General features: G+C 35.8%; 1 protein-coding gene across 3 annotated transcripts in view; it reads left to right on the forward strand.

The window, feature by feature from the left end:
* Positions 1–24473, forward strand: part of MYOM1 (myomesin 1) — an 86166-nt gene that overhangs the window by 16752 nt on the left and 44941 nt on the right. For all 3 annotated transcript variants that reach the window (XM_063299142.1, XM_063299140.1, XM_063299141.1), the window contains exons 6-10: positions 8394–8486; positions 18740–18828; positions 18962–19027; positions 20846–21010; positions 22169–22330. In XM_063299142.1, coding sequence (XP_063155212.1) covers positions 8394–8486; positions 18740–18828; positions 18962–19027; positions 20846–21010; positions 22169–22330 — 575 coding nt within the window. The remainder of the gene's footprint in view (positions 1–8393; positions 8487–18739; positions 18829–18961; positions 19028–20845; positions 21011–22168; positions 22331–24473) is intronic.

Genomic DNA, 24473 nt, shown 5'->3' on the forward strand with positions numbered 1-24473 from the left:
AGATCATAAACTGAAATTACTTTAAATTATATTAACAATAAGTATATCCATTTGGGTATATGTATGGAATCCAATACAGTACTTTCCGGTAAACTTGTGATAACACTGAATATTTAAGCTTTGGTCCTATATATCTAGGAATTCAGTGTGATTTGCTATTGACTGAACATGCAGAGAACTGCATTTTGAATACTTAGCTATCAGTGGAAAGAATGAGCATCAGACAGGTGTTTGCTTTGGGATATGAAATGAAATCTGATAACTCTCACTTATCACTTGTTAAGCAAATGGCATTCACATGCTTGAAACAAACAACACTTATAGAAGCATGGAAAAATTATAAAACTTGTGAACTCTTAGTGTACTCATCTGAATAAATGCTTGTATTGCATGGTGAATTACAGTACATTCAATCATGATCTTTTATTAGCTTTACTAGAAAAAGATATGGAAATCCTATATTATTTTGTGACTTCAGCTGCGTGAACTGCTAACACATAACAGTAAATGCGTTGCAGTCCCAAATTAGTAAATGTCTTCCCTCTTCTGGAATGTTGCTTATCAGATGCTAAAAGCATGGGGCTTTTGTTTCATGTCATAAATAAAATTGCATTCCTTAAATGACCTAAAAACGAAGAAGAAACATGTAACCTCTAAAGTGCCAGAAAAAAATGTGCAGGCTCCTGAGTTCCCAGAATTCTTATGATGTAAGGTGGGACTAAAAGCTGGGGATGCAGGAAGAAAGAAGTCCAAAAATTAGGCCAGATGTTGTGATGTTGGCTTTAATTTAATTTAATTTTTCTTAAGCTGCAAATTGCTTCTAGAATTACATCCTGGACAAAACTGATTCAAAAGTACTAAGGGCTTCTCACTAAATTTGGTATTAGTAGATTTGGTCTTTCAAGATATTTTACATTTATATTCATATACCCTAGACTTGGGGAATTATTAGAAATATGGGAGCTATCCCAAAATGTTTGAAGAGCAGAAGGTTGCCTATTTCTCTGTATGAGGTTGCTTTGAAGATCAGGGGAATGGTGCTCTGTGAAGGGATTTTTATCATTCACCCCATTTCATTTCCCCACCCTCAAAATAGCTTTAATGAGAGGAAATAATTTATATTCAGAAAAGAAGTGGGAGGAAAAGATGAAATGCTACCTCGTAATACTTCCCCCAATTTCCAGAGATTATCTTGGAGCTGCTGATTTTCAAAACAAGAAAATATGTGAGCTTGTAATCACTGATTTCTGCATCATATTCTGCTTGGCTAAGACTGTGGGAATCTGGAAACGCAGCCTTGTTTAAAGTGATAAACTGGACAGAAATGGGGAAAGGGGGGAGTATGCATACCACTGTCAGTTTTTGGAGAAATGCAGAAGATTTCAGATTACTACAATGAAATCTCATTACACTGGTGATTTTTCAAGACTTCTGCAATGGTAAAAGAATTAAATATTTGTTTACTTTTTTTAGAAAACTAACTTAATTTTGAGGTTCTGGTTGCACCATTTAGGTATCTTGCAGATATCATCTGTGATTGTGCCCTTCTATTTAAACAATGGCCTTTTTAAGACTCTGAGAGCCTCAGAGAAGGTGAGAGGATGTTTGTCTGAGCACACCACCTCTTTTACATTTTTTTCTTGTTGCATCCTATAATTCTTTTTCCCATTAAAGTTAGTGCTCTGGCACATGTATAGAAACCCGACATAACTCTTGCATTGTATTTTAACTGATTGATTTTTTATTGATTGATTGATTGATTATGTGCCATCAAGTCATTTTTGATCTATCCCTAACCCGTTCTTTCAAGTCTTCCAGTGGTGCACTCATCACTACCATAACTGAGTTCATCCACCTTGCTGCTGGTTGTCTTCTTTTTCTCCTTCCTTAGACCTTTCCTGGCATTAGAGCCTTTTCCAGAGAGTTGGGTCTTTGCATAATGTGTCCAGGGTAGGATAATTTGAGCCTGGTCATATGTGCCTCAAGTGAGAATTCTGGGTTGATTTGTTCAATGATCCATCAGTTTCTTTTCTTGGCTGTTCACAAGATTCTTGTTCTCAAGAATCTTATTCAACATCAAAGTTCAAAGGTGCCAATACATTTCCTATCCTGCTTCTTTAACATCCAACTTTCACTTCCTAGAGCATTACAGGGAATACCATGGCTTGCATGATTCTGATCTTTGTAGGTATAGACACATCACGGCATTTGAATATCTTTTCCAAGGCTATCATGGCTGCTCTACTGAGTGCTAGTCTGTGGCGTATTTCTTGACTGCTTGTTCCTTTACTGTTGATGGTTAATCCTAAAAGGCAGGAGCTATCCACCACTTTGATATATTCATTGTAAATTCTAAGGCTGGTTGTTGTACCTATTGTCATTAGTTTGGTCTTCTTTATATTTAATGTTAGTCCCATTTTTTCAGTGTGCTCTTTGGCTTTTAGTACTAGGGCTTGCAGATCCTTTGCATGTTCAGCTATCAGGGTAGTGTCATCAGCTTTGTTGTTTGTTGTTTATTCGTTCAGTCGCTTCCGACTCTTCGTGACTTCATGGACCAGCCCACACCAGAGCTTCCTGTCGGTCGTCAACACCCCCAGCTCCCCCAGGGATGAGTCCATTACCTCTAGAATATCATCTATCCATCTTGCCCTTGCCCTTTTCCTTTTGCCCTCCACTCTCCCTAGCATCAGCATCTTCTCCAGGGTGTCCTGTCTTCTCATTATGTGGCCAAAGTATTTCAGTTTTGCCTTTAATATCATTCCCTCAAGTGAGCAGTCTGGCTTTACTTCCTGGAGGATGGACTGGTTTGATCTTCTTGCAGTCCAAGGCACTCTCAGAATTTTCCTCCAACACCACAGTTCCAAAGCATCTATCTTCCTTATACCTTGGTTACAACCTTGTTTTATTTTATTAAACTTTATTAAAGATTATAATTGTAACAGTAAAAAACTAATACAAACTGAAAAAAAGATAGAAGAATAAAAAGAAAGAGTAGAAAGTGCAAAAAAGAAAAAGAGAAAGAGAAAAGAAAGAAAAATAGGAATATAGGAAAGAAAAAGAAAAGAAATATATAAAGAAGTGACTTCTCATGGTTACTATTTTGAATAATTTCCACGGTTTCTTCTGACATTCAGTTTTCTTTCTTCTCTTTCTTCATTTTTGGCAATCTCTTTTCACATGCATCCTTAATGGCTTCTTTATGTTCATTCCATAATTCCTCTGGTTCTCTATCAATGAAATTCAGGATTTCAAAGCAATTCCTGATATTCTCCTTGAAAATGGTAGGTATATATTCAAGATGGTATCATGGAAACTGATTGACTTCTTCTTTAGCTTAACTTGGAGCCTGCACGTGAGCAGTTCATGATCTGTTCCACAATCAGCACCTGGCCATGTTTTTGATGCTATAATTGAGCTCTTCCACCTCTTTTAACAATAATATAGTCAATCTGATTTCTATATACTGTGCTGATGTCCATATATAGAGAGTTGTCTTGGTTGTTTGAAGACAGTGTTAGCTGTGAAGAAATAATTGGAGTGGCAGAATTGATAAGTCGATCTCCTGCTTCATTTTGGTTTCCTAAGCCATACAGTCCAACTACATTTTCTTCTTTTGTGTTTCCAACTTTGGCATTCCAGTCTCCACTCACAAGCAGCACATCTGCTTGCATGTTCTGTCAATTTCATAATTGTTCATAAAACTCATCAGTCTCCTCTTCTTCTGCATTGGTGGTTGGAGCATAAACTTGAATGACTGCCATATTAAACGGTTGTCCACGAAAGTCTAATCGATATTATTCAGTCATTGATTGCACTGTAGCCAAATACTGTTTTTGCTATACCCTTCCTAACTATAAAAGAACACCATTTCTTCTTTGTTTTTCATGTTCTGAATAATAAGCACTGTGATCTTCTGACTGAAAGTGTCCCATCCCAGTCCATCTCGATTCGCTGATTCCTCAGATGTCAATTTGTAGTCATTTCGTTTCATCTTTCATTGTTTTGAGCTTTCCTGTGTTCATGTTCCTTATGTTCCATGTTCCTACTATAATTCTATCTTTGCAGCTTTGAATTTTCTTTTCCTGTATGGCAACATCAGCAACTAGACATCCTGAAGGCTTTAATCTAGTCACACCATAAACACCATTAGTACGCTGAAAGATCCTCAGCTCTTCCCCAGTAGCATCCTCAGCTCTTCCTCAGTAGCAATAGTTGAGTGCCATCTGACCTGAGGGGCCCATCATCCTTCACTACAACGTCAATCATTTTAAATTTTCTATTCATGTGGTTTTCTTGATAAAAATACAGGAGTGGTTTACCACTGCCTTCTCCCATGCAGTATGAATTGATGACTTCTCCATTGTCACTAAGGTGATGATCTGCCTCTGGCATCTTCCTATATCACTGCTGCTCAGTATAGATACCTGCTTGCTTTAGCTGGGCAGCTGGGATGACCTTCATGCTTTGGGTGACCCTGCTGGGAATATATACTCTTGGCATACACTCCTGACGTTCTTTGCTCATCCCTCCCAGGAGCACACACACACCTCCATCCACAATGAGGCAGCACAGCAGGACTTGGGGAGATTTTAACTGATTCGTTTTGAATAAAACATATTGATCCATCTGAAAGTTGTATTTCAGATGGGGCTTTCTCCATGTCTGGGACTACAATTGCTACTAGTACTCTGCCTTTAAAAACAGCCTGAAATAAAACATTCTCAAACTTTCCTTTATATGTGAAAGTTGTTGAATGTATTTTATTTCTCCATGACCCCTCCCTAGAAACGTCAGTACTTGTTTACGTAAATAAAGAATTCCATGGCATTTCAGTTATGCATGTATACTGTCTATTCTGGGACATTCCTGCCTGTGGACCTCTCCAACTCCCCCTTTGGAGAGATATATTCACATATTTAGAGTGAAAAAGCAAGACAAATGAATGCATTATATTTATACTGCAGTATCACTATATACACTACATACGGTATACACCAGTTTGGCGCCATGCTAGAAGCTGAGAGGCCTTGAGTTCTAGACCTGCCTTAGACCCAAAGCCAGCGGGGTGTCCCTAGGCCAGTCACTTTCTTTCAGCCCTAGGAAGAAAGCAGTGGCAAACCACTTCTGAAAAACCTTGCCAAGAAAACTGCAGGGACTTGTCTAGGCAGTCTCTGAGAATTGGACATGATTGAGAGGATTAAAAAATAAATTAGGGTAGCTTTTCAATTAGGTATAAAGTAGGTACTGTATAACCTTGAAATCATGCTTTGCATACAAAGCATCCTGAAAAGCTATGGGTGGCTGAATATTATACAAATTAACTTATTAAAAAGATTATTCTTGCATTTCAAACATACATGTATTAAAATAGGTCCATATATGTACAAATGCGTATGGGGACAGTACTACACCCACCTACCCACGCACATACACATACACACACACAGTCATTTTAAAGTCTCTATTTTGTTGAGGGCGTTATCTGATATCTCAGTTCCTGGGTACAGTCCAGCCAATCACTGTTCTGTCATATATATTTGTTTAAATTATTAAGGTATTGTAATCAAGAATAGCGTAGAATAAGAACACCTAATTATGAACATCAATGGTATTGCTGTTCCAATATTTGAATGCACCAGGTAATTCCTGGTAATGTAAAAAACTAAAAACTTCCTATTAAAATCATAGGCCCATTCAATTTGGTATTTTGCTATTTTATATCTGGAAGTATTCAGGATAGATATTTATATTTAACAAGGTGATAGCTTTGATAATTTAGTACAAAGTCATCTTTAGCATAACTTTCATGTTGTGGCATAATAGATATACAAGTTTAATGAAGTATTATTATACTGCAAAATACTATACTAAATTGTTGAAAAGTGAAGAAATGAAGTATTGTTGCTGCAATATGGAGAAGAATACAGCGGTTTAAAAAATTATCATTAAAGGTAGGCTCATTTGTTCCCTCGATTCAGTTTTTTCCCCTATGTGGGTACTTAATGTTAATGTACTGCGCTAAATAATCCATAAGAATCCACTGATTTAGTTCAGCTGTTAATTGTGGTAAAATTTGGTTCCATTTATATTTAACACATGCACTCGTGTGCTCTGATCTACATTTTCCATGACACAAGCTGTTGAAAGGCAACACCTTTGAATGTGAAGAGGGATAAAAGAAATACCTTTTGTTGTGCCTTTGCATTAGAAGAGCTAAATATAATAATTTGGGGTCTGGTCCAATTAAATGTCACTTCATTGTTTGTCAGAAGGAACTGGGCCGACCATAGAATAGTACTGCAGATTTTTTTTGTAATAAACTAAATGAATACTTAAATCAGTTTATTAAAATAAGAAAACTGCTTTTTAAAATTTGATTTTTAACATTTGCCCCAGCTGTTTACATACCTTTCTACCACATATGCCACTCTATATAAAAATAAAATAAATTATACTGAAAGTCAGTCAGTCAGTCATTTATTTTGGTCATTGACCAGCAAAGCAAAGCAAAAGAGTCACATTTCACCTGCTGAATATCAATACAGCCTATACAGCACAAAAATAGAGTAAAGTAAAACAAGCTATAAAATCATATAACAATACAAGTAAACTGTAAGTTAAAGTTTAAGAATTTGGGGCATAAAAATTAATATAGTAAGGTATTATATTATTTATATAAGGCAATTAAACGTTTAGAATAATAGATTAATAAAATTACTGATCTAAAATATATAGAACCATTGTAGTACTAAAAGCTATGCAAAAGTTGTAATTAATATTATTATTATATCTAGAGAAAATGTAGTGATGTAATGTATACGGAAGAATAATACATAAGGAGTGATCATGGTTTCAAAACAAAAAATTAGAGTCCATTTATAGTGACTATTTATCTATATTGTTAAAATGACTCTGGCTGCTAATGAAATTAAGACAAAAATAAGAATCAACTGACATTAAGGACATAAAACATTGATATAAAGTAGTGACTAAGTGCATAGCTGCATTTGAAATGTTTTCAAACAGAAAATATCTAGGAGATATTTGAAAAGAAATTACAGAGTATTGTACAAACCATGGAACAGTATTTGGCTGTAATCATCAAAGAGAATCAGATTGGTTTGATAGTAGCAATTGGAGATGGAAAGAATCGTGCAACCAGGGTGTTTTGTGATGAGTGGGAATAGCAATTCCTGGCAAGCATCAGCATAGAGGGAGCAGTACAATACAACCTGTTCCAGCATTTCAGTTGCTCCTCCACCACATGGGCACAATCTCCACTCAGAAGGGGTGTTCCAGTATCTCCCTTTAATAACTGCTGCTGGGAAGGATTATACAGAAAGCAGCACAATTATAGTACATCATTAATAGTTGTGTTCAGCAATTAACTCCCTAAAAAAAAAGAAGAAATATAAATAAATATAAATAAAGAAATTATAAATAAGAAAGTCATATAAATCCTCCTTTGGAAAGATTTTCACAGCTTAGGTGCTAGTATTGAGTTGACCTTTGTTGCATAACATACAAAGCATAACATACAAAGCATCTCAAAGCATAGCCATAAAATATCCCAAATAATACAGAAACACAAACCAAGATCTGATTTCCTGAATAAGTTTTATAAAAGAGAATGTAGTAAGGTACCTTGGATACTAACCAATTAAGGCTTTAAAGCTAAATATTAATACGAAATGCTTCATGTTCCATGCTGATAAAAATATTTGCTGCCATCTTCTGGATATTTTTTCGTCAGATGCTTTTCAAAGGCAAAGAATATCTCAGTAGTCTTACTGAAGTTTGCCATGCCTACTTTAGTATTACTATCTGTTCCTCTTCATACATTTATACCAATGTACCAAAATGGGCCTATAAATAACACTATGTGATTCCTATCCTCACTTGATGCTATCCCCAGCCATTGGTTAATTCAGTTGATTCATTGAAGAAACAAGAAAAAACTCTATGGAGTTGATGTCTTAGATCAATATAATACTACTTAAAACTTTTGCTAGATTAATTAGGTTGAATCTATACAGTGTCAGAGTAAATCCATGTCCAATTTATTTTTAGTGACTCTGCTCTAAGTATTCCTATGTTTCAGTCCAACCTATTATTTTTCTTCTCCAACAAAAAGTACATCTTCAACTAGATGAGAAATCACCTGTGTAAAAGTGTTCTATATGTGCACTATATGTACTCACTTTTTTTCTCACTGAAGTATCCCAATTAAATATTTAAATTCTACCAGTCAGTTGTCTATGTGTGAATAGGGAGTTGAATTTAGTCTCATTCTCCAATTTTTGCTGAATCTCTATATTTATGAAATTTATATCTTTTTTCATTTCTTCTTCATGTTTTATGTGTTTATCATAAATACATTTTTTATTTCATAGGTATAAAAACAATGTTCCCATCAATATCCATGTTCATCCTGGCAAGTATGCAATTGAAAGTCGGTATGGGATGCACTCTCTGGAAATTAACAAGTAAGGGAGTAGCATATGGTTTATGTAATCTTTTTCCTATTTCTTTAGAATGATATGATAATTTCCCGCAGTATATGGGTATGCCTTTTGAAGATGGTGCTAACAATGTCATAGTGGGTGAATCTGTTGAAATATAAACTATACTGATTTTTATTTTATTGGGGACTGAACCATTTCATGAAAAGTTATACATGTACTGAAACTTCTTGTAAAAGTATAATAAATCCTGGAGCTGGATTTGATGTTTTGTATGACCTTCTTGATACATTTCTACTAGTATCAAGATTACTTATCTGGCATAATTAATATGTGAGTGAGTATATATGTTTGGTATATACGTATATAACTTACTGAATTTTAGGCACATAAGAATTCTAGGCATATAAGAAATCTAGGTAGTTTCTAATGTCCTAGATTAATGTTCTAAGGCCAGGTAATGCCCTTAATCTTTAATGGAATCTGGCCATTAAAGAGAGACATAATATGTCTGTGAGATGTTTTGTTTTTTTAATTCATAGTTAAAATAAAGGTCTCTTTTTCAAAATCTCATTCTTATAAGGAACATTTAAATCTGACAATATAATTTGGGTCTTCAACACCACCAAAATATTTACTTCTTTTTCCCATAAGGCCATCTTTCTTTAATGGCTCCATCTTGATTTAAGTAAAATTCTGTAATCTCTTATTGAAGCAAGTACAATAAATCATGGTTAACAAGCAAGAGGCCCTGTTGATGTTGGGGCCTTCACAAATTTTAATTTCCCATGACTGCAGGGCACACATGGAAACCTGCCGGCCCTGCTCAAGCTTCATATTCTGGGATGCTGTTGCTAGAAGAACAAAACGTGTATATGTTTATGGGATGTGTAACCCTGGAAAATATGGGAGGAAGATCTGGATGATTGAAAGCTATCTTGGCCTGCTGGGACAATAACCATTTATCAGAGCTACCAATATCTACGTGCTTTGAGTAGATTAAAAGAGATCGTGTGATTATTTTATTATATGGCATGTAACTGATTTTTTAAAAAACATATGTCTCCACAAGGAGAATAGTACACTAATGAGAAGCTAATAAAGTTTCTTTTCTTCAGACTTGGCAACTGGACAGTTCATGTTATAGGAAGCTGTGGCAGACAGTCCTAAAACCATTTTAATGTACCTTTTTTTAGAAAGTAATCTAAATTAAATTATTATAAAAAAGAATGCATTAATACCTCAATCTTAGTTTTCTGATTTGACTTTATACAGAATAAAAGATATTAACTAAATCACAATGTATTTATATAATCTTTGTTTACTGACTAAACTAAGTATGCCAACAAGGTAGAAAGTTTGTAAAATTAACCTTTAAATCTAACAGTTGGAAAATACAAAATATATCCAAACAGGGTTTATGTTCTAGATAACGTTTTTCTGCCTAGTATGAAGTGATTTTTCTTTCTTTTTTTCTTTTTGGTAGCAGAAGTAATAGATTATATTATGCAGTACTCCTATTATATTATTCTCTTAAATAGCTTTTAGAGTAGGAAATACCTCTTGATTAATAGTAGTACTGAGTTGTTTGATTTTACTTTTTTGCATGTGTCCAGTTCTCAAATGCTGATATAAACTATTATATTACTGTTAAAATAAGTAGTGAAAGCATCAATTTTGATTTTTAAATTATGTGAAACATTGTTTTTTTCTGGATTTTCAGAGATTTTGTTGTCTTTCCCCTATATTTCTCCTTCCCAGTGCTCCAAAAAATTAAAAGTATGTGGAAAATCAGTTATTTTGAAATGGGGAAGCTTTAAAACTAAATAAATTATCTTAAAGTGGCTGCAGTTAGATAATACTGCAACTGAAAATATTTACATTACTGATGGAGTAGATAGCACAATGTAGAAGGATAATCCATATAACCTATGAATCTACATTTATTTCCTAAAAGGCGATATAATCTGTATGAATTTGTATGTCCTTTTAGGAAAGAAATGTATATGTATATGGTGATTTAGCGTACAAGTAATGCTTTTCATGGTTTCAGGCTGTAAGAATGAATCAGGAAGGAGCCTCAGGCTCAGGTAGTCCCTTCTCCCTTCCTTTCCTTCCTCCCCTTCTTTTTATTCTACACCTTGCAAACTAAGAGTAATTAGTTACTTCCTGGTTTTCAGCAAACAGTTAATGTACTGTATTAGACTTGCCAAGAGAGCCGGCTCAAGACATTTTGGCACCCTGGGCAAAATCATATTGTGGTATCCCCTACAGTTTGGCTCATCTGATTTTGTTAAGAATTTCAAAAATGTGCCCTCTTGTTTCTTTTTTCTCAAGTTTTTGAGTTTTACACTTATAAATGATAAGATTTAGTATGGGAACCAACCAATATGTCTCCAGTCTCTGTTGTGTGATGTTAATTTCACGGGAAGATCAAATGCCCAAACAGGCTATTGTCTGCCATTATATTTGAACTGGCAAACTATAGTTCGTTCTGTACCAACAAACTAGTGTTATCAACCAACATTTGATTCTACTTACTGTCTTAGTTTGGTAGGCAAGTGCAAACTGCTCTAAAAAAAGGCAATTGCACAATATGGTCTCTTGATCTAAGTACAGTTACAACAAAAAAGCAATCTATGAAAGCCAGAAAGCCCAGCAGATACCATGGTTTCATAGGAGACACAACAGCAGTAGTACTCTATTGTTAATCTCAAACCAGAAAACTTGCTAAGATTAAGGCCAGAAGGCTTGGAGGGTTCAGAAGATTGAGTCAGTTTAGGCATTATGAAGGTTTGGATTTATTGGAAAAGTAATTTTGGAGAGGGAAAGCATTCCTTGCAGGATAGGGAGAGTCATAATTAAAGGCTGAAAAAAGGCTATTTGTAGAAGCTAGAGAGAAAAATGATAGTGCCATTGTAGAGGAAATCTACTGAGATCTATATTTGTTACTTGCCTATCCAGCAAGCAGTATCCATGTAATTTATATCCCTATCCCAAAGCTTGAAAGATTTGTTGCTAAACGCCAGGTAGTCAATGAGAGAAATATGTAATCCAGGATTTGATTATCTCATCAATGTAACATTGCCAGGTCAATGCAAGTAATATAGAAAGATGAATCTGTTTGAATTTATCTATCAGATTTCTCTATTCAGTAACTGGTCTGACTTTGGAGATATGAAGGTGGACTAATGGTTATCTACTCAGATTTCTCTGTCCCATCCAGTTGCTTCATTTAGACTTCACCAGGTTCTGAGTTGTGTTTCTAAAGCTGTGTGTACATTGCTAAACTGTCTGCCATGATGCTCAACAGTCTCTCTATCTTGTCAAGGTGCTCTTAAATGTGATGTTAGAGTATATCAGGCTGGTTCCTCTGGAAATATCAATTTCCACACTGAAATCTCCTTGTCAGGAGTAATCATGGCCTTCATGAGAATGATAGCCCTGCCCAAGGTATTTTATAGCCATAGCCATTTAACTGGATACAGTCCACTGGAGTTTGGCAGCCAATAAATTTAAATAAAGGAAGGAAGGAAGGAAGGAAGGAAGGAAGGAAGGAAGGAAGGAAGGAAGGACCTGGTTTATAAACTTATGGCTAAGAAACAGGTGATATGGTGGCAGAATTTAGTATAGTGTTGCTGTAATGAATAGACATAATTACCTGTCCTCTTTAGGCTCATTGGCATTTCACATTGTCAGAAATCTGCCCCGGGATACAAATCAATCTAAGTAGTTTTCTGTTGACTCTTGTGGGCCTAGTTTCATAAAATAGTGCTAGGAGACATGTTGGCCATTTTGTTCCTCATTCTGTGTAACAACTGCATGAGAAAACTGGAAGAACTCATGCAGGCTCTGGAGACCAATGTCATAAATAGACAAATAGGCAAATATCTATTGCTCTATTTCATTCTGGGAAGACAAACTTGAATCGTTGATTGGAGACAGTAGTAGACTGAATGTGAGCTAACAACTTGAAATCGATTCCAGACAAGTGAGAGGTGCACAGTAGAGCTGACCCTGAAATTAAAGTTCAATCTCCTCTTGAAAGCATAATTTTATACTAGGGTTCTTCTGGATCTGGCTTTACCAGAAATGCCTTTGCCCAGCTGAGGCTGATATGCTAATTATGTGGATTCCTGAGAGAATGCAGATCTAGCCAAGGTAAACACTTGTTTTAGTAACATCATGCCTGGAAGACTGCAATGTGCTCTATGTAGGCTTGCCTTTGAAAAGTGTTCAGAAACTATTATTGGCCTAGAATGTTGAAACAGCTGCACTGTCTACTGGTTTGTTTTTAGGCAAAATTCAGAGTACTGGTGATGATATTTCAAACCCTGAATGATTTAGAAGTAGGATATTTAAAGCAGCACCTCCTACTGTATGAGCTTCCGGTCCTGTAGCAATTATGTTCAGAGGTTCTTTTGCACTTTCCAGTCCCTCCAGAGATGCAGTTAATTTGGCTATAGGTTGATGATATTTTTGGTGCAGCACCTACATTCTGGAGCACCCTCCATGGTGCATTTCACACATTAATCTATAGAAACTGGTGAAGATTTTTTTTAAAGAAAGGCATTCGGCAAATAATTTTAATCTGCTTTTTAGTTGACTCTGTTTTCAAACTACTCTTAATATTTGATAGCTACTGTTTTCTTTTTTCTGTTATTATATTCATGTTTTCAGTTACATTACAAATTGAAAGAATGTTACTGCTTATTCAACTCTAAATAAATATGTAAACATTTGCTGGCTGAATGTAATGGCAAAGTATCGTTTGCCAGAAAAGGAAATGGCTGAAAATAATTCCAGGGAGCAAAGAAGAAGCTGAAGGAGTTCATAAGTTCAAAGGTGCTTTCAGACTTACTCTAGTAGTGCGGAATTCTGGTTGCATGCTCTCTCCGAAGCATTCCACAGAGATTTAAATAAAAGGTTTTGAGATAAGAGGCTAGCAAATAATTGCCTTTTTCCAGCCTACTACTAGGGAAAAAAAATGCACCTGGTTCACATAGTTCATTGCAAATTTTCTTCATGTTTACTGTTTCATTATATTAATTTCCTTTTGCTTTTTGGCAGGTCTAACCAGATTCAGCTTGTGAAAAAGCCATGCTATCTATCACATAAAGCTAAAAGTGCTAGTGCAAACCTAGTATTCTTATTCTAGTTATTATAATGGCAATACTTAGCACCAAGCCCTAATTTTGAAGTAACATCAAAAAAGTTTCCTAATTTAACGAAGCCCATATCAGTGTAATATTTAAGGAGGAGATCTGTTGAAGTTATGAGCAAGTTTGTGGTGGACATCAGATAGAATTAGGAATGCATAGAAAGGGAATAGAAAATAACTAGTATATAAAAGGACAACAAACTTATATTCAGTTTGTACATTTATACATACAAAGAAATGCCTTTTATATTGGGTCCTTATAATGGGGAGACATTTTAAATTTGATGTGGAGATGAGGAATACAGAGGGTATTCCTGGATATGTAGTGTTTTGTTAGAAGTAGCTTCGATATACACCATTGGTACAACATCTTGTTCTCAGGTAATCCGGTGGATATATCTTAGTGCTTTAAGAAGTATCATAGAAGATGTACATTGTAGTGTTAAGGAGGGTCTAGGTTGGGAAGAAGCAGAATTAAAAGAAAGATGGGCTAGAAAACATTTCCATAAACAACAAGGAATTGCTCCAGGCTGCTCTTACTGATCTCTGCGCGATATTATGCATATTGATTCTGTTCCTGTGCAGCAGAGTTTTACTCATAGTGTAATGCCTTGTAGAACTGAAAGATTTTTCCAGAAAGCCTGCCCTCCAGAGTGCTCCCACTTGAATTGCAGGGCTCCACTCAAATCATCTTGGATCACCACAGCAGTAGCATTGCTTAGGACTTAAGTAGGGGAGCAGCAAAAGCAGAGCATAAAACTAAGTAAGCTTTTAGAATTAGGATAGGATATTGGGTGAATAAATTAGCATAGACTCTGAAAAAGATGAAATCAAGATGTCATAGAATCTATATAGTAAGCCTGTGATAATCTTACTCTGCTCTGAGTCATTTTTTGAGATGGGCGGTGTAGAAATATGATAAATAAATTAAATAAATAAATAAATAAATATTTCCCCCCACCATCCCAAACTGCAATAGAAGCAATTAAGAAGAATTGTGTTTTCTTGTAGCAATGGAAAACATAATTGTCTCATTTTCTTGAAAGATTATACTAAATAAATAAATAGAATTTTAACAAAACTGTTAACATGATAGTATACTGCCATCAATTAAACATGTAAAACTCTAGATCTATATATTCTCAATTCTTTACTTAAAGTAAGCTATTGGTTTGTCATATTTAATTAATTTTTAAATGTGCTAGATTTTAGTTACAAGAATACATTAAGGTTTCATTAGTGTTTTTGGTTTTGATGCAAGTATGATTTGGAGTTTTATTTATTTATGTTTGAAATAAAACATGGTAAAGTAATTTAGTTCTGAGACATTATCCTTTTCTTCACAAAACTTAGAAGGTGAAATTATTTTCCTGCATAATAATGCTACCTTTTCATATTACTTTTTAAATTCAGTGTTTGACTATTCTAAGGAAGACCTTACACCAACATTTCTATCCCAACAAAAGGCCAGCATCCTGCCCAATGTTATATTCAAATATTGATATTGTATATAATTGGTTGGTTAAGTAGAATCAGGTTACTACATTTTGCAGTGCAGGGGTTGTTCATAATGTTTACCTTCTTGCACAAGGAATAATCAAATATTTGGACAGGATGTTAAGCACACTACCTCCCTCTTGCAAGTGCTTCTTTATTCCTTTTTATAAAGCAGATATGCACGACCTGATTTTCCAGGGCCATATTCATCTGCCCACCAAGCCTTTGGTGCCAACCCCAGAGGTTCTCCAGTTTTTTTTCAAATGTTAATTTAAAATGATAGAAAAAGAAATGCATTAAATGAGTCCCCCATTGGGGGAGATGGGCGGTGATATAAATTTAATAAATTTAATAAATAAATTAAATACTGTATACTGAAAATTATTCATATTAGCTGCATTTAATTGACTTTGAATCATATCTATTTTAGGTTTTGTGCTGATCTTGTCATTGCTGTTTTTTTAAACCAGCCCGTAACTCAACACTCAGTAGTAAAATATTTTGGTCCCCCAAATAATGTACAGATATACCACAATATAGATTTTCAGTAGGGTATAAGTTTATGAATGAACATCAGGTTTTGATTGATCCATAATGTTCCATCAGTTCCTACACAGTGCTACTATAAGAAATGTGGTCAAGGACCATTAAGAATATTTCCTTGCTGAGGTATTGTTTTAGCTAAAACTATATATTTACAGATTAACTGTTTGCCATATAATTGTGTTAGCTATGACATCTAGATCCCCTTTTTATATCTAAATTTTCAACTAAATATCCACCTATAATGCTAGGATATATTCAAGGAATAAAAATTAAAAAACGCTTTGAAAACCTACCAGCAATTTCTATAACAGCATCATTAGCAAATGAGTCTGTTAAATTACTTTTCTTTTTGCTATGATCTTCATGATGGATTCTAATCCTACTCTGAAAGCCATTAGAAAATATTAATTTTCTAATTCTAGTTATTCTATTAACTAGAATATAGTTTTAAGCACTTAATAGATACTAACAGCAAGGCTAAAGATGACTTTCAGACAAACACTGACCTACCAAACATGCCTCTGTTTACATGCTTAGAACCAAATAGTTCTTTCATCAAAGCCTTAGGGCTTTGTCTGATTCATTTTTTTTCCATTCAAACACTATTTATTCTGCTAATGTAACTCTGTGCACATCTGGAATTCATTGTCCACAACTTTTTTCTTTTGGTGGAAAGATGAAGATTTTACCTTTCAGAAAAATTGTGCAATACAAACTGCCTTGACTAGGTTTTCCTTAAAAAATGGCCATTGTGGAATCATTTTTAATAAGTTAATGTATATAAAACAAAATTTAACATTGTGGCATCTTCTGTATTATTTGTGCATTTCCACAAATATTAACTTGAACCTAAAGTACTGCAGCTTCTCTCAATTACAGAAATCCAGGAGACCCTCCCAGAATGATGTAGAAGGGCTAAAAGTCATGGAAGATAGAAAGTAATAAACAGTTATGACAACACCCCTTATTTAATGTGTGAGTGGAAGCACTTTCCACTTGCATGTGGCAGTCTGGTGTAAGATACTTTTGCTGCTTGTGGTGCAGGAGTAACATGTTGGATAATATGAGCATTCAGACAAGTTATTTCGGCACATGAAACAAAAAATATCACAATCCCTTCATCTAATATCTAAAAATATATTAGGGACAAATTAAATTACTAACAGTTTGCTGCCTTTTCATGATGCCTAGAATTGACTGCTGGGATAGTCACTTTCTTCTGCCTAATGGTTGGGCTGATGCTATCCTGACTTGGAATTCAAGCTACTCTGGGGATTGATACCTTGATTCATTTCTTTGCCCATAGAGTGTGAGAAAATCACACTGCCTGTCATAAAGATTCACTTCTGACACATCATCTCAAGTAATGTACAAAATACCAGCTGAAGTGAATCAACATTTATCTTCCATGAACTCTAGCTTAGTCATGTGACCATGCTTAGGCTGACCTCCTAAACAGAGCTAATAAGACTTAAGGTCCTAAAACAATCAAAATATTATTAAGAGATAAGATTACAGTGTAACTGCATAGGACGTAAGATCCTAGTGCTATGCAGCACATTATCCTATTTCTTCATTGGCAAAAGACAATCCTGTTGTATAAATTGAGAAAATTGTTCCATGAAGAAAAAGGGGTCCACAAGAAACTGCTTTTGTGGAGAAATTTGTTCCCAGGAGGATATATTGAGAACCTGAGGTAAGGTTGAAAGAACTAAAAAACCAAAAAAAACCAAACCAAAACCCCAAACCCTTTAACAGTCGCTTTTCTTATTTCTCCTTTTTGTTGAACCCCTAAATAATGTGTGATATTTCCCTTTTTCCCATATCTCTAACTACATTGCTGTATTCCTATCCCCATCCTGCTCTCCATTCATTTAAAAGATTCTGACAGCTGTCCTTTACTAAACAGTTTAGAGTTTTGAAAATACTTTGTGCAAGAATTGAATTCAGCAGAGAAACTAGAAATTATTGTCTAGTGGTAGAACATCACATTGGTAAAATATGGGTGAATTTGGTGTAATAAAACATATTTGCTTGCATGAGTTGAGATGTAGGAAGTAGGGAAAAATTCATATATAGTGTAACATTAAGTGAAAGTGAACAATCAAATTAGATACTGGTATTAATACTGTATATTAGATAAGTCATAGAAAATAGTGCAATGAAGGTAAAATATTTATATCCCAATGGTACTGAACAATGGGGTAAATTCAAGCTCCTTTTATTTTAAAAGAAATTGCCTGTGCTATACCACATCTGCTTTTAAAATCATAATGAAGCTTATTCATACTCACCACTCTGAATTCTACCATGCAATATAACCTTTTTCTCTTATGCTAACATTTTCATTTAGTTGAATGAGCAATCTTGGAGGCCAGAGAACATGATAAACAAATCTGAGCAACATTTTGCTAACTAAGATGGGAGAAAGGCCCCTTCCACACAGCCACTGGCTTTGCTCCTTACCATTCCATGGACTTTCTCCCTTTCCTTCAGCCAGCCAGTGCTCCTTCTGAGTGGCCAGCAGGGGATGCCTAAAATGGTAGCTAGCTGGTGCCTCACCCCTTTGTTTCCCTTCCCTCACCGTTTTTACTTTCATGGCAAGGAAAAAAGTAAACAAACAAAAAACAATGAGTCACTATGCAGGGGCATGGCAAAGTAGCCCCTGGTAGGGACCATAAATGAATGGGGGATGGTGCCATGCAACCATGGCAACTTCATTTCAGGAGAAGAAACCACAGGCACCAAAATGGAACAAGCAGAACAAGGCAGGCATTCCCACTAATGGGAAACTGCTCACTCAGCTTTTATGAAGAAACACTGTCTTCTTCACAGCATTTTCTTTGCAGCAGGAGTTGACCAATTAACTTCTGAAGCTGCAAAGTCCAGTGCAAAGCCTACTGGAAGACTCATGTATCATGGGGACATGCAAAAACGCTAACAATCTAAAATTGGAACAGCCAACATGTGTGGAAGGGACCAAAGTATCTATTTTAAAAAATACTGTAAAATATAAGAGCATCATTCTTTTTAGTGACATTGACATTATTCCTAAATCCTTCATTCTTCACAGATGTGATTTTGAAGACACTGCTCAATATCGTGCTTCTGCCATGAATGTCAAAGGAGAACTTTCGGCTTATGCTTCTGTAGTAGTAAAAAGTAGGTTTGTCCAAAGACTCATTCTTAAGCATTTTCTTTGTACTGCTTGCTAAAAGTTCTGTCTTGTAGCCGTCAGATAGATGACCACTTAGCAGAAATCTTGTTTTATTTTTTGTTTTGTATTTTATTATAGGATATAAGAAAGGAGAATTTGATGAAAGTTTTTTCCATGCTGGAACTGTCACACTACCGCTAAGCTGTAAGTTGTTGATAAATTTCAGTAAGAGGAAAATCATAGCAGGTCATTCAAAAATGTGATTATGTTAGCATAATTTTTTATAATGTTCTATATACATTATAGAGAATGTACATAGAATATTCTATGTATATTATAGAGAATGTATATAGAACCTTTTGAGAAGATTATTGTCAGAAGAAATACACTCTCTTCTTTTGAAAGTATTAAGTATAATATTTTCTAATGCTTTATCTTTGTCAGGACAATCTTATGCTACAATATCAGATGCAATTTGGAGGGAGAGAATATTTCTTATTTCTATCTCTGTCTTTGATAACACATCTGGTAGAATTTTATTTTAACATTCTAAGTATTTATTTTAAGCATAAATAAAATAAAGTATCTGGCAAAAAGCCATTCCATGCTGATATTATGCAATTCTAACCTTTACTTTTTTCTGTCATCCATGTTCTACAATTAAGTCATTATTTTAGGTGATCACAGCATCACAAAATTTGAGAACCCCCTTTTAAAGGATTGAAAGGTGAAAGGTCCCCTGTGCAAGCACCGAGTCATGTCTGACCCTTTGGGGGGACGCCACTTTCACGACATTTTCTTGGCAGACTATATCGGGATGGTTTGCCATTTTCTTCCCCAGTTGTCACCTTCCCCAGCAAGCTGGGTACTCATTTTACCAACCTCGGAAGGATGGAAGGCTGAGTTGATCTGAGCTGGAAACCCGAGAATCCAGCTTCTGCTGGGATTGAACTCAGCTCGTGGGGGAGAGTTTCAGTTGCAATACTACCACCTACCATTCTGCGCCACATGAGGCTTAGACTTCTAAAAATTGGAGCTATCAGATATGGGCTGCAAATTCCAGTTGACCACTAGATGGTAGCAAAGAGGTACAAAAACCTCTAATAACCATATTCTTTGCAGCCCAGATCTGGCAGCCCTGCTGAATTCACTGCTTTATCTAGCTTTCATTAGATTGCCAGTTACTTTAACTGCCCTTCATAAGAATTACTTTGTTATTTGGTGAACAAAACATAGACTGACACATAGACTGTTTAGAACATTAAAAAAAAATTAGGTCATTAGGATTCTAAAACACATCTGTTATTATGGAAATCAGAGTTGACATGACATTTACTCAGAAAAGAAAGAAAAATGCCCAAGGCAGAAAGTAACAAATGCAACCTTTTGAAGGCATAGAACCTATTTTGCCCTGATCCTGACCCTGACCCTAACCCAGTTTTGCTTTCAGATGAGTTATCTGGTTCCCTAAACTTATTGTTCAGGTAATTTCAGAATGAAGACAACCACAGAAGCAAGGGGGTAATCTCTCACTGAATAATATTCTAACCAAAGGACCATTCTTTAAATTTTTCAGGGCTGTTCTTAAATTAATACACGCAGTTTGAATTAAAGGAGTGCCAAACCCATTTTTGAACATAGTTATATAGTCCAGATTTGTAATATCCAGTCACAGACATTAACATCCCTTTTCATTTAAATCATGATCAAAAGAGGAAAAAAAATCAACTTAAAGTGTTTATAGAACACTGAAATATAGTTAGCCTCACTTAAATAATATGATGAAAAGAATGGTGAACAGAATTTCAGGAATGTTTTTAATTGGGATCTTATAGTAAAGAAAACTGACCAACTTTTACTTATACTATATGTTTCCCAGTCCAGTATGCAATCTGTTTAAAATTGCTACCAATATTAGGGATCTGAAAAATTACCTTTTCAGGAGAAGAAAATAGGGTTTAGAATCTGACTTTGAATAAACCAGCTTTAATAAAGGAATAAGCACAGTTTTTCTCCTTACAGTTGGTGTTAGTCCATATGGCTATGCTTCCAGGTTTGAGATACATTTTCTGGATGCATTTGATGTTTCTTTTGGAAGAGAAGGTGAGACAATGAGTCTGGGCTGCACAGTTATCATTCATCCTGATATTAAGCGTTTCCACCCAGAAATCCAGTGGTACAGGAATGGTAAGCATGCATGGCAAGATAAACTTCTTTTTGTTTATCTTCATTTCATTTCGATGATGTCTGCCTAGGATATTTCTATAAATTTGAGGTTCTAGGGGACAATGTGGACCGCCTAATAGAAAGTAAGCTGTAGCAAGACTAAATCCTATACAGGTTACGATGGCAATTAGGACCAGGATTGCTGTTGCTAAGTGATGCAGTCATAAAGCACAATATCAGGTGACTGCATCGCTTAGCAGCAGCAATCCTAGCAACCCCAGTTGCTGTTATAACCCCAGGATGTGCAGGTCGTTAAGTGGGAAGGGCGGGAGTCCCAGGTAAGAAGCGCGGTGTGCCACAAGATGTGGGGGAGGCTGGGAAAGGCCTTGGGAGGGTCAGCGCAAGCTGCGCACAAGTCAGAGGAGGCCAGGAGAGGGCCACTGCAGGTTGCGTGGCAGGGTGTGTGTGCTAAGGGCAGGAGAAAAAGCAGGAGTGATTTACCAGAGCAACTTAAAACTTTCCCTGCTGGCTTCCCAATTGACTTTGCTTGTGGGAAGCCAGCAGGGAAGGTCGCAAATGGCAATCATGTGACCACAGCTCACTGCAATGTTGTAATTGGAAGCTGGACATCCGAGCACCCGGATTGTGATCACGTGACTGCGGGGGTGCTGCAATGGTCAGAACTTTGAGGACTAGTCATACGTCCATTTTTTCAGCACTGCCATAACTTTGAACAGTCACTGAACGAATGGATGTAAGCCAAGGACTACTTGTACTAATGCTACCTTTATTCTCAGAGTGTGGCTGAGTTCCTGTACTACAATAAGCCAGGATATTTAACTATGATTTGCTTATAAGCCATCATGGCCTATACAACAAACCACAAAACTATTTATTATTCAGATTAAGAAATATTTTTCTTCATTAAAGACTAAAATAAATTGTTTGCACTGTATAACAGAAAAAGCTACCCATACCATATTAGCTAGTTAGTGAAAGCCTCTTCTATATTCTTGTTGAAACCTGAGGATGGCCCTACTGTTAGACAGAGTGGGATAGTAACCATCTCAATTGGCAGATACTGAAGATATAGAATGGTTAGAACTATATGCACCTGTGTTCATAGGCGCAGTTGCATTTGTGTGTGGTATCTCTTCAGGGCATCTTTTTTATTTTTAGGAGTTTTGATTTCTCCATCAAAATGGGTTCAGATGCATTGGAGTGGAGAAAGAGCCTCATTGACCCTGACTCATGCTAATAAAGAAGATGAAGGCCTTTATACCCTTCGTGTGACAATGGGAGACTATTATGAGGAGTACAGTGCTTATGTTTTTGTCCGAGGTAAGATGTAGTAATGATGAAATAAAAGACAGTAGTGTGGGTGGTGCCAGTGACAGGGATTTCAGTGTTATTCTTTCTTCTCTAATATAAACATATTCCATACCATTATGTTTTCCAGTTCTGATTACCATTAATTATAATTATATTTTTCATTATGATTAAACTATCATTTAATGCAGGAAATTCACCAGATTCATTCTTTGTCTTTCTTGGGCTGGGCCTCACATCAATCAATCCAGCCAAACTTCAGTTCTTTATTTGCTCACACCATAAAGACAGAATCTTGCCAGACTAAAGCTACTCTACCTAACCTAAGGGGAAATAACCTGGGAGGCTCTAGGGCAGGGCTAGCCTGAACCTCCTAGTCTTCCCATGTTCCAGCTCTGGACTCTGTTTTCTCTTACCTTGCTCCCCTCCTTGGAATGTGCTCCCTTCTTCCTGAGAACCAGCAGTGTTACTGAAGTCCATCACATCAGGCCACATTTTGCTTCTAGAGGAAAGGCAGAATATATATCTAAGTAATAAATATATAAATAAAATAATTGGAATCCTCAATAGGAAGTAAAAATTAATTTATATATATAACCTATAATACCTAAACAGGCATTATTAATGAGGCTCACCATTATTTTAAAATACATATTTATTTTCAAGAAAGTTGCTTTGTTCTCTGCATCAGCCTGTCCCCTACTACTTGTCAAAACAAATATATTTTCTTTTCTTAAAACAACTAAGTATCAGGACAACTGGAATACAGGTGAGACTGCTGTATGTTAGAAAACAGCAGAGATTAAAAGCTGTCATTCAGTGTATTAATTAGCAATACAGCCAATACAAGCTCAATACAGGTCTACTCAGCATGTAATGCTTCAGGGGGGTGCCCTCCCAGATCATTATGTAGGTTATTGCATACTATATTGCTTTACTTATAAAAGTATTTATTTATTTATAAATAAGTAGTACAAAGATTTTAAAAACTTGGAACAGGTGCTGGCTCATATCAGTTTATGCAATGTTATCTGACCGGCTGAATTTAAAACAAAATTTCTGTTCCAATATAGATTATATATTATTTTGCCAAAGTGGCAAAAATTTTTTAAAAATGTAAATAAGCAGTTAAAAGGAGGAAGTGAAGGGGTGGTATTGTTAGGACTATAACAAAATAGGGAAAGCATGCAAAGGATGCATTTGGAATTATTTCCAGTCCCTTAATAATAGTTCCACTCTGGCTCATGTGATAGAGGAGGAAACAGAGAGGAGGCTAAGAACAGAGGAGTTGGCACATTCCTAGCCACTGCCCGACTGCCTCTCCAATTGGGCTGCCTTGGGGAATTTTTTTTTGGGGGGGGGCAACTTTTGGCTTGATCCAGCCCATTTTCAAGTTCAGTCTTTATTCTGATAGTTTCTCTCCTCACACCAGTTGGTCATGCTGTATTTCAGGGGGTGATCTTGATGATAGGCAAATGGACGCACACATCCCTATCATTTTGTGTAATTATTTCCCAACTTTCTATTGGGTTGGAAAGAATCAAAAAGAGTTAGGGTGGAGCAGATGTTTCAGAACTTTACTATGACTGTTTGATCTCTGAAGTAAAGCAGATATTTTGTACGAGAAAGAAAGTCTGCTGCATATGCTGAAAGCAGGAAATGTAACTGATCTATTTTTCCCCCTAAATTCTGCCACTGCTGAAAACATATAGGTGCCTTTGGAGCATCTTGATGCCATCCTTTGCTAAAAATATAAATGTCAGGAAATGTAATAACAAATCTTCGCATCTGATATAAATAGACCAAAATGCTGGGAAAACTCCTTTCCTTTCAATTTGGCACATACACATACAAATTCAACTCACAACGTCTCAGCGTTCATGATTTAGAAAGACTGTATTTGCTGAAAATGGTAAAATAATAGCTGTATGTGTAAGAATTACCTGATCTGCATAGGCTCTTTTCCCAACATTGATTCTCTCAAACAAGTAAGCCCTATCATCTTTTTTGTGTTATCACATAAACATATGCTTGAGCTCTTTGGTTCTGTAAACTGTAAACTTTGGTTTCTAAACCACACCATGATCAGTGATATCAGAATATTTATGGAATGTATTCTTATGAGGGCAATTCACAGATTTTGTTTTAAAGGAAG

The sequence above is a fragment of the Candoia aspera genome, chromosome 3 (genome assembly GCF_035149785.1).
Source record: "Candoia aspera isolate rCanAsp1 chromosome 3, rCanAsp1.hap2, whole genome shotgun sequence".
NCBI lineage: Eukaryota > Metazoa > Chordata > Lepidosauria > Squamata > Boidae > Candoia > Candoia aspera.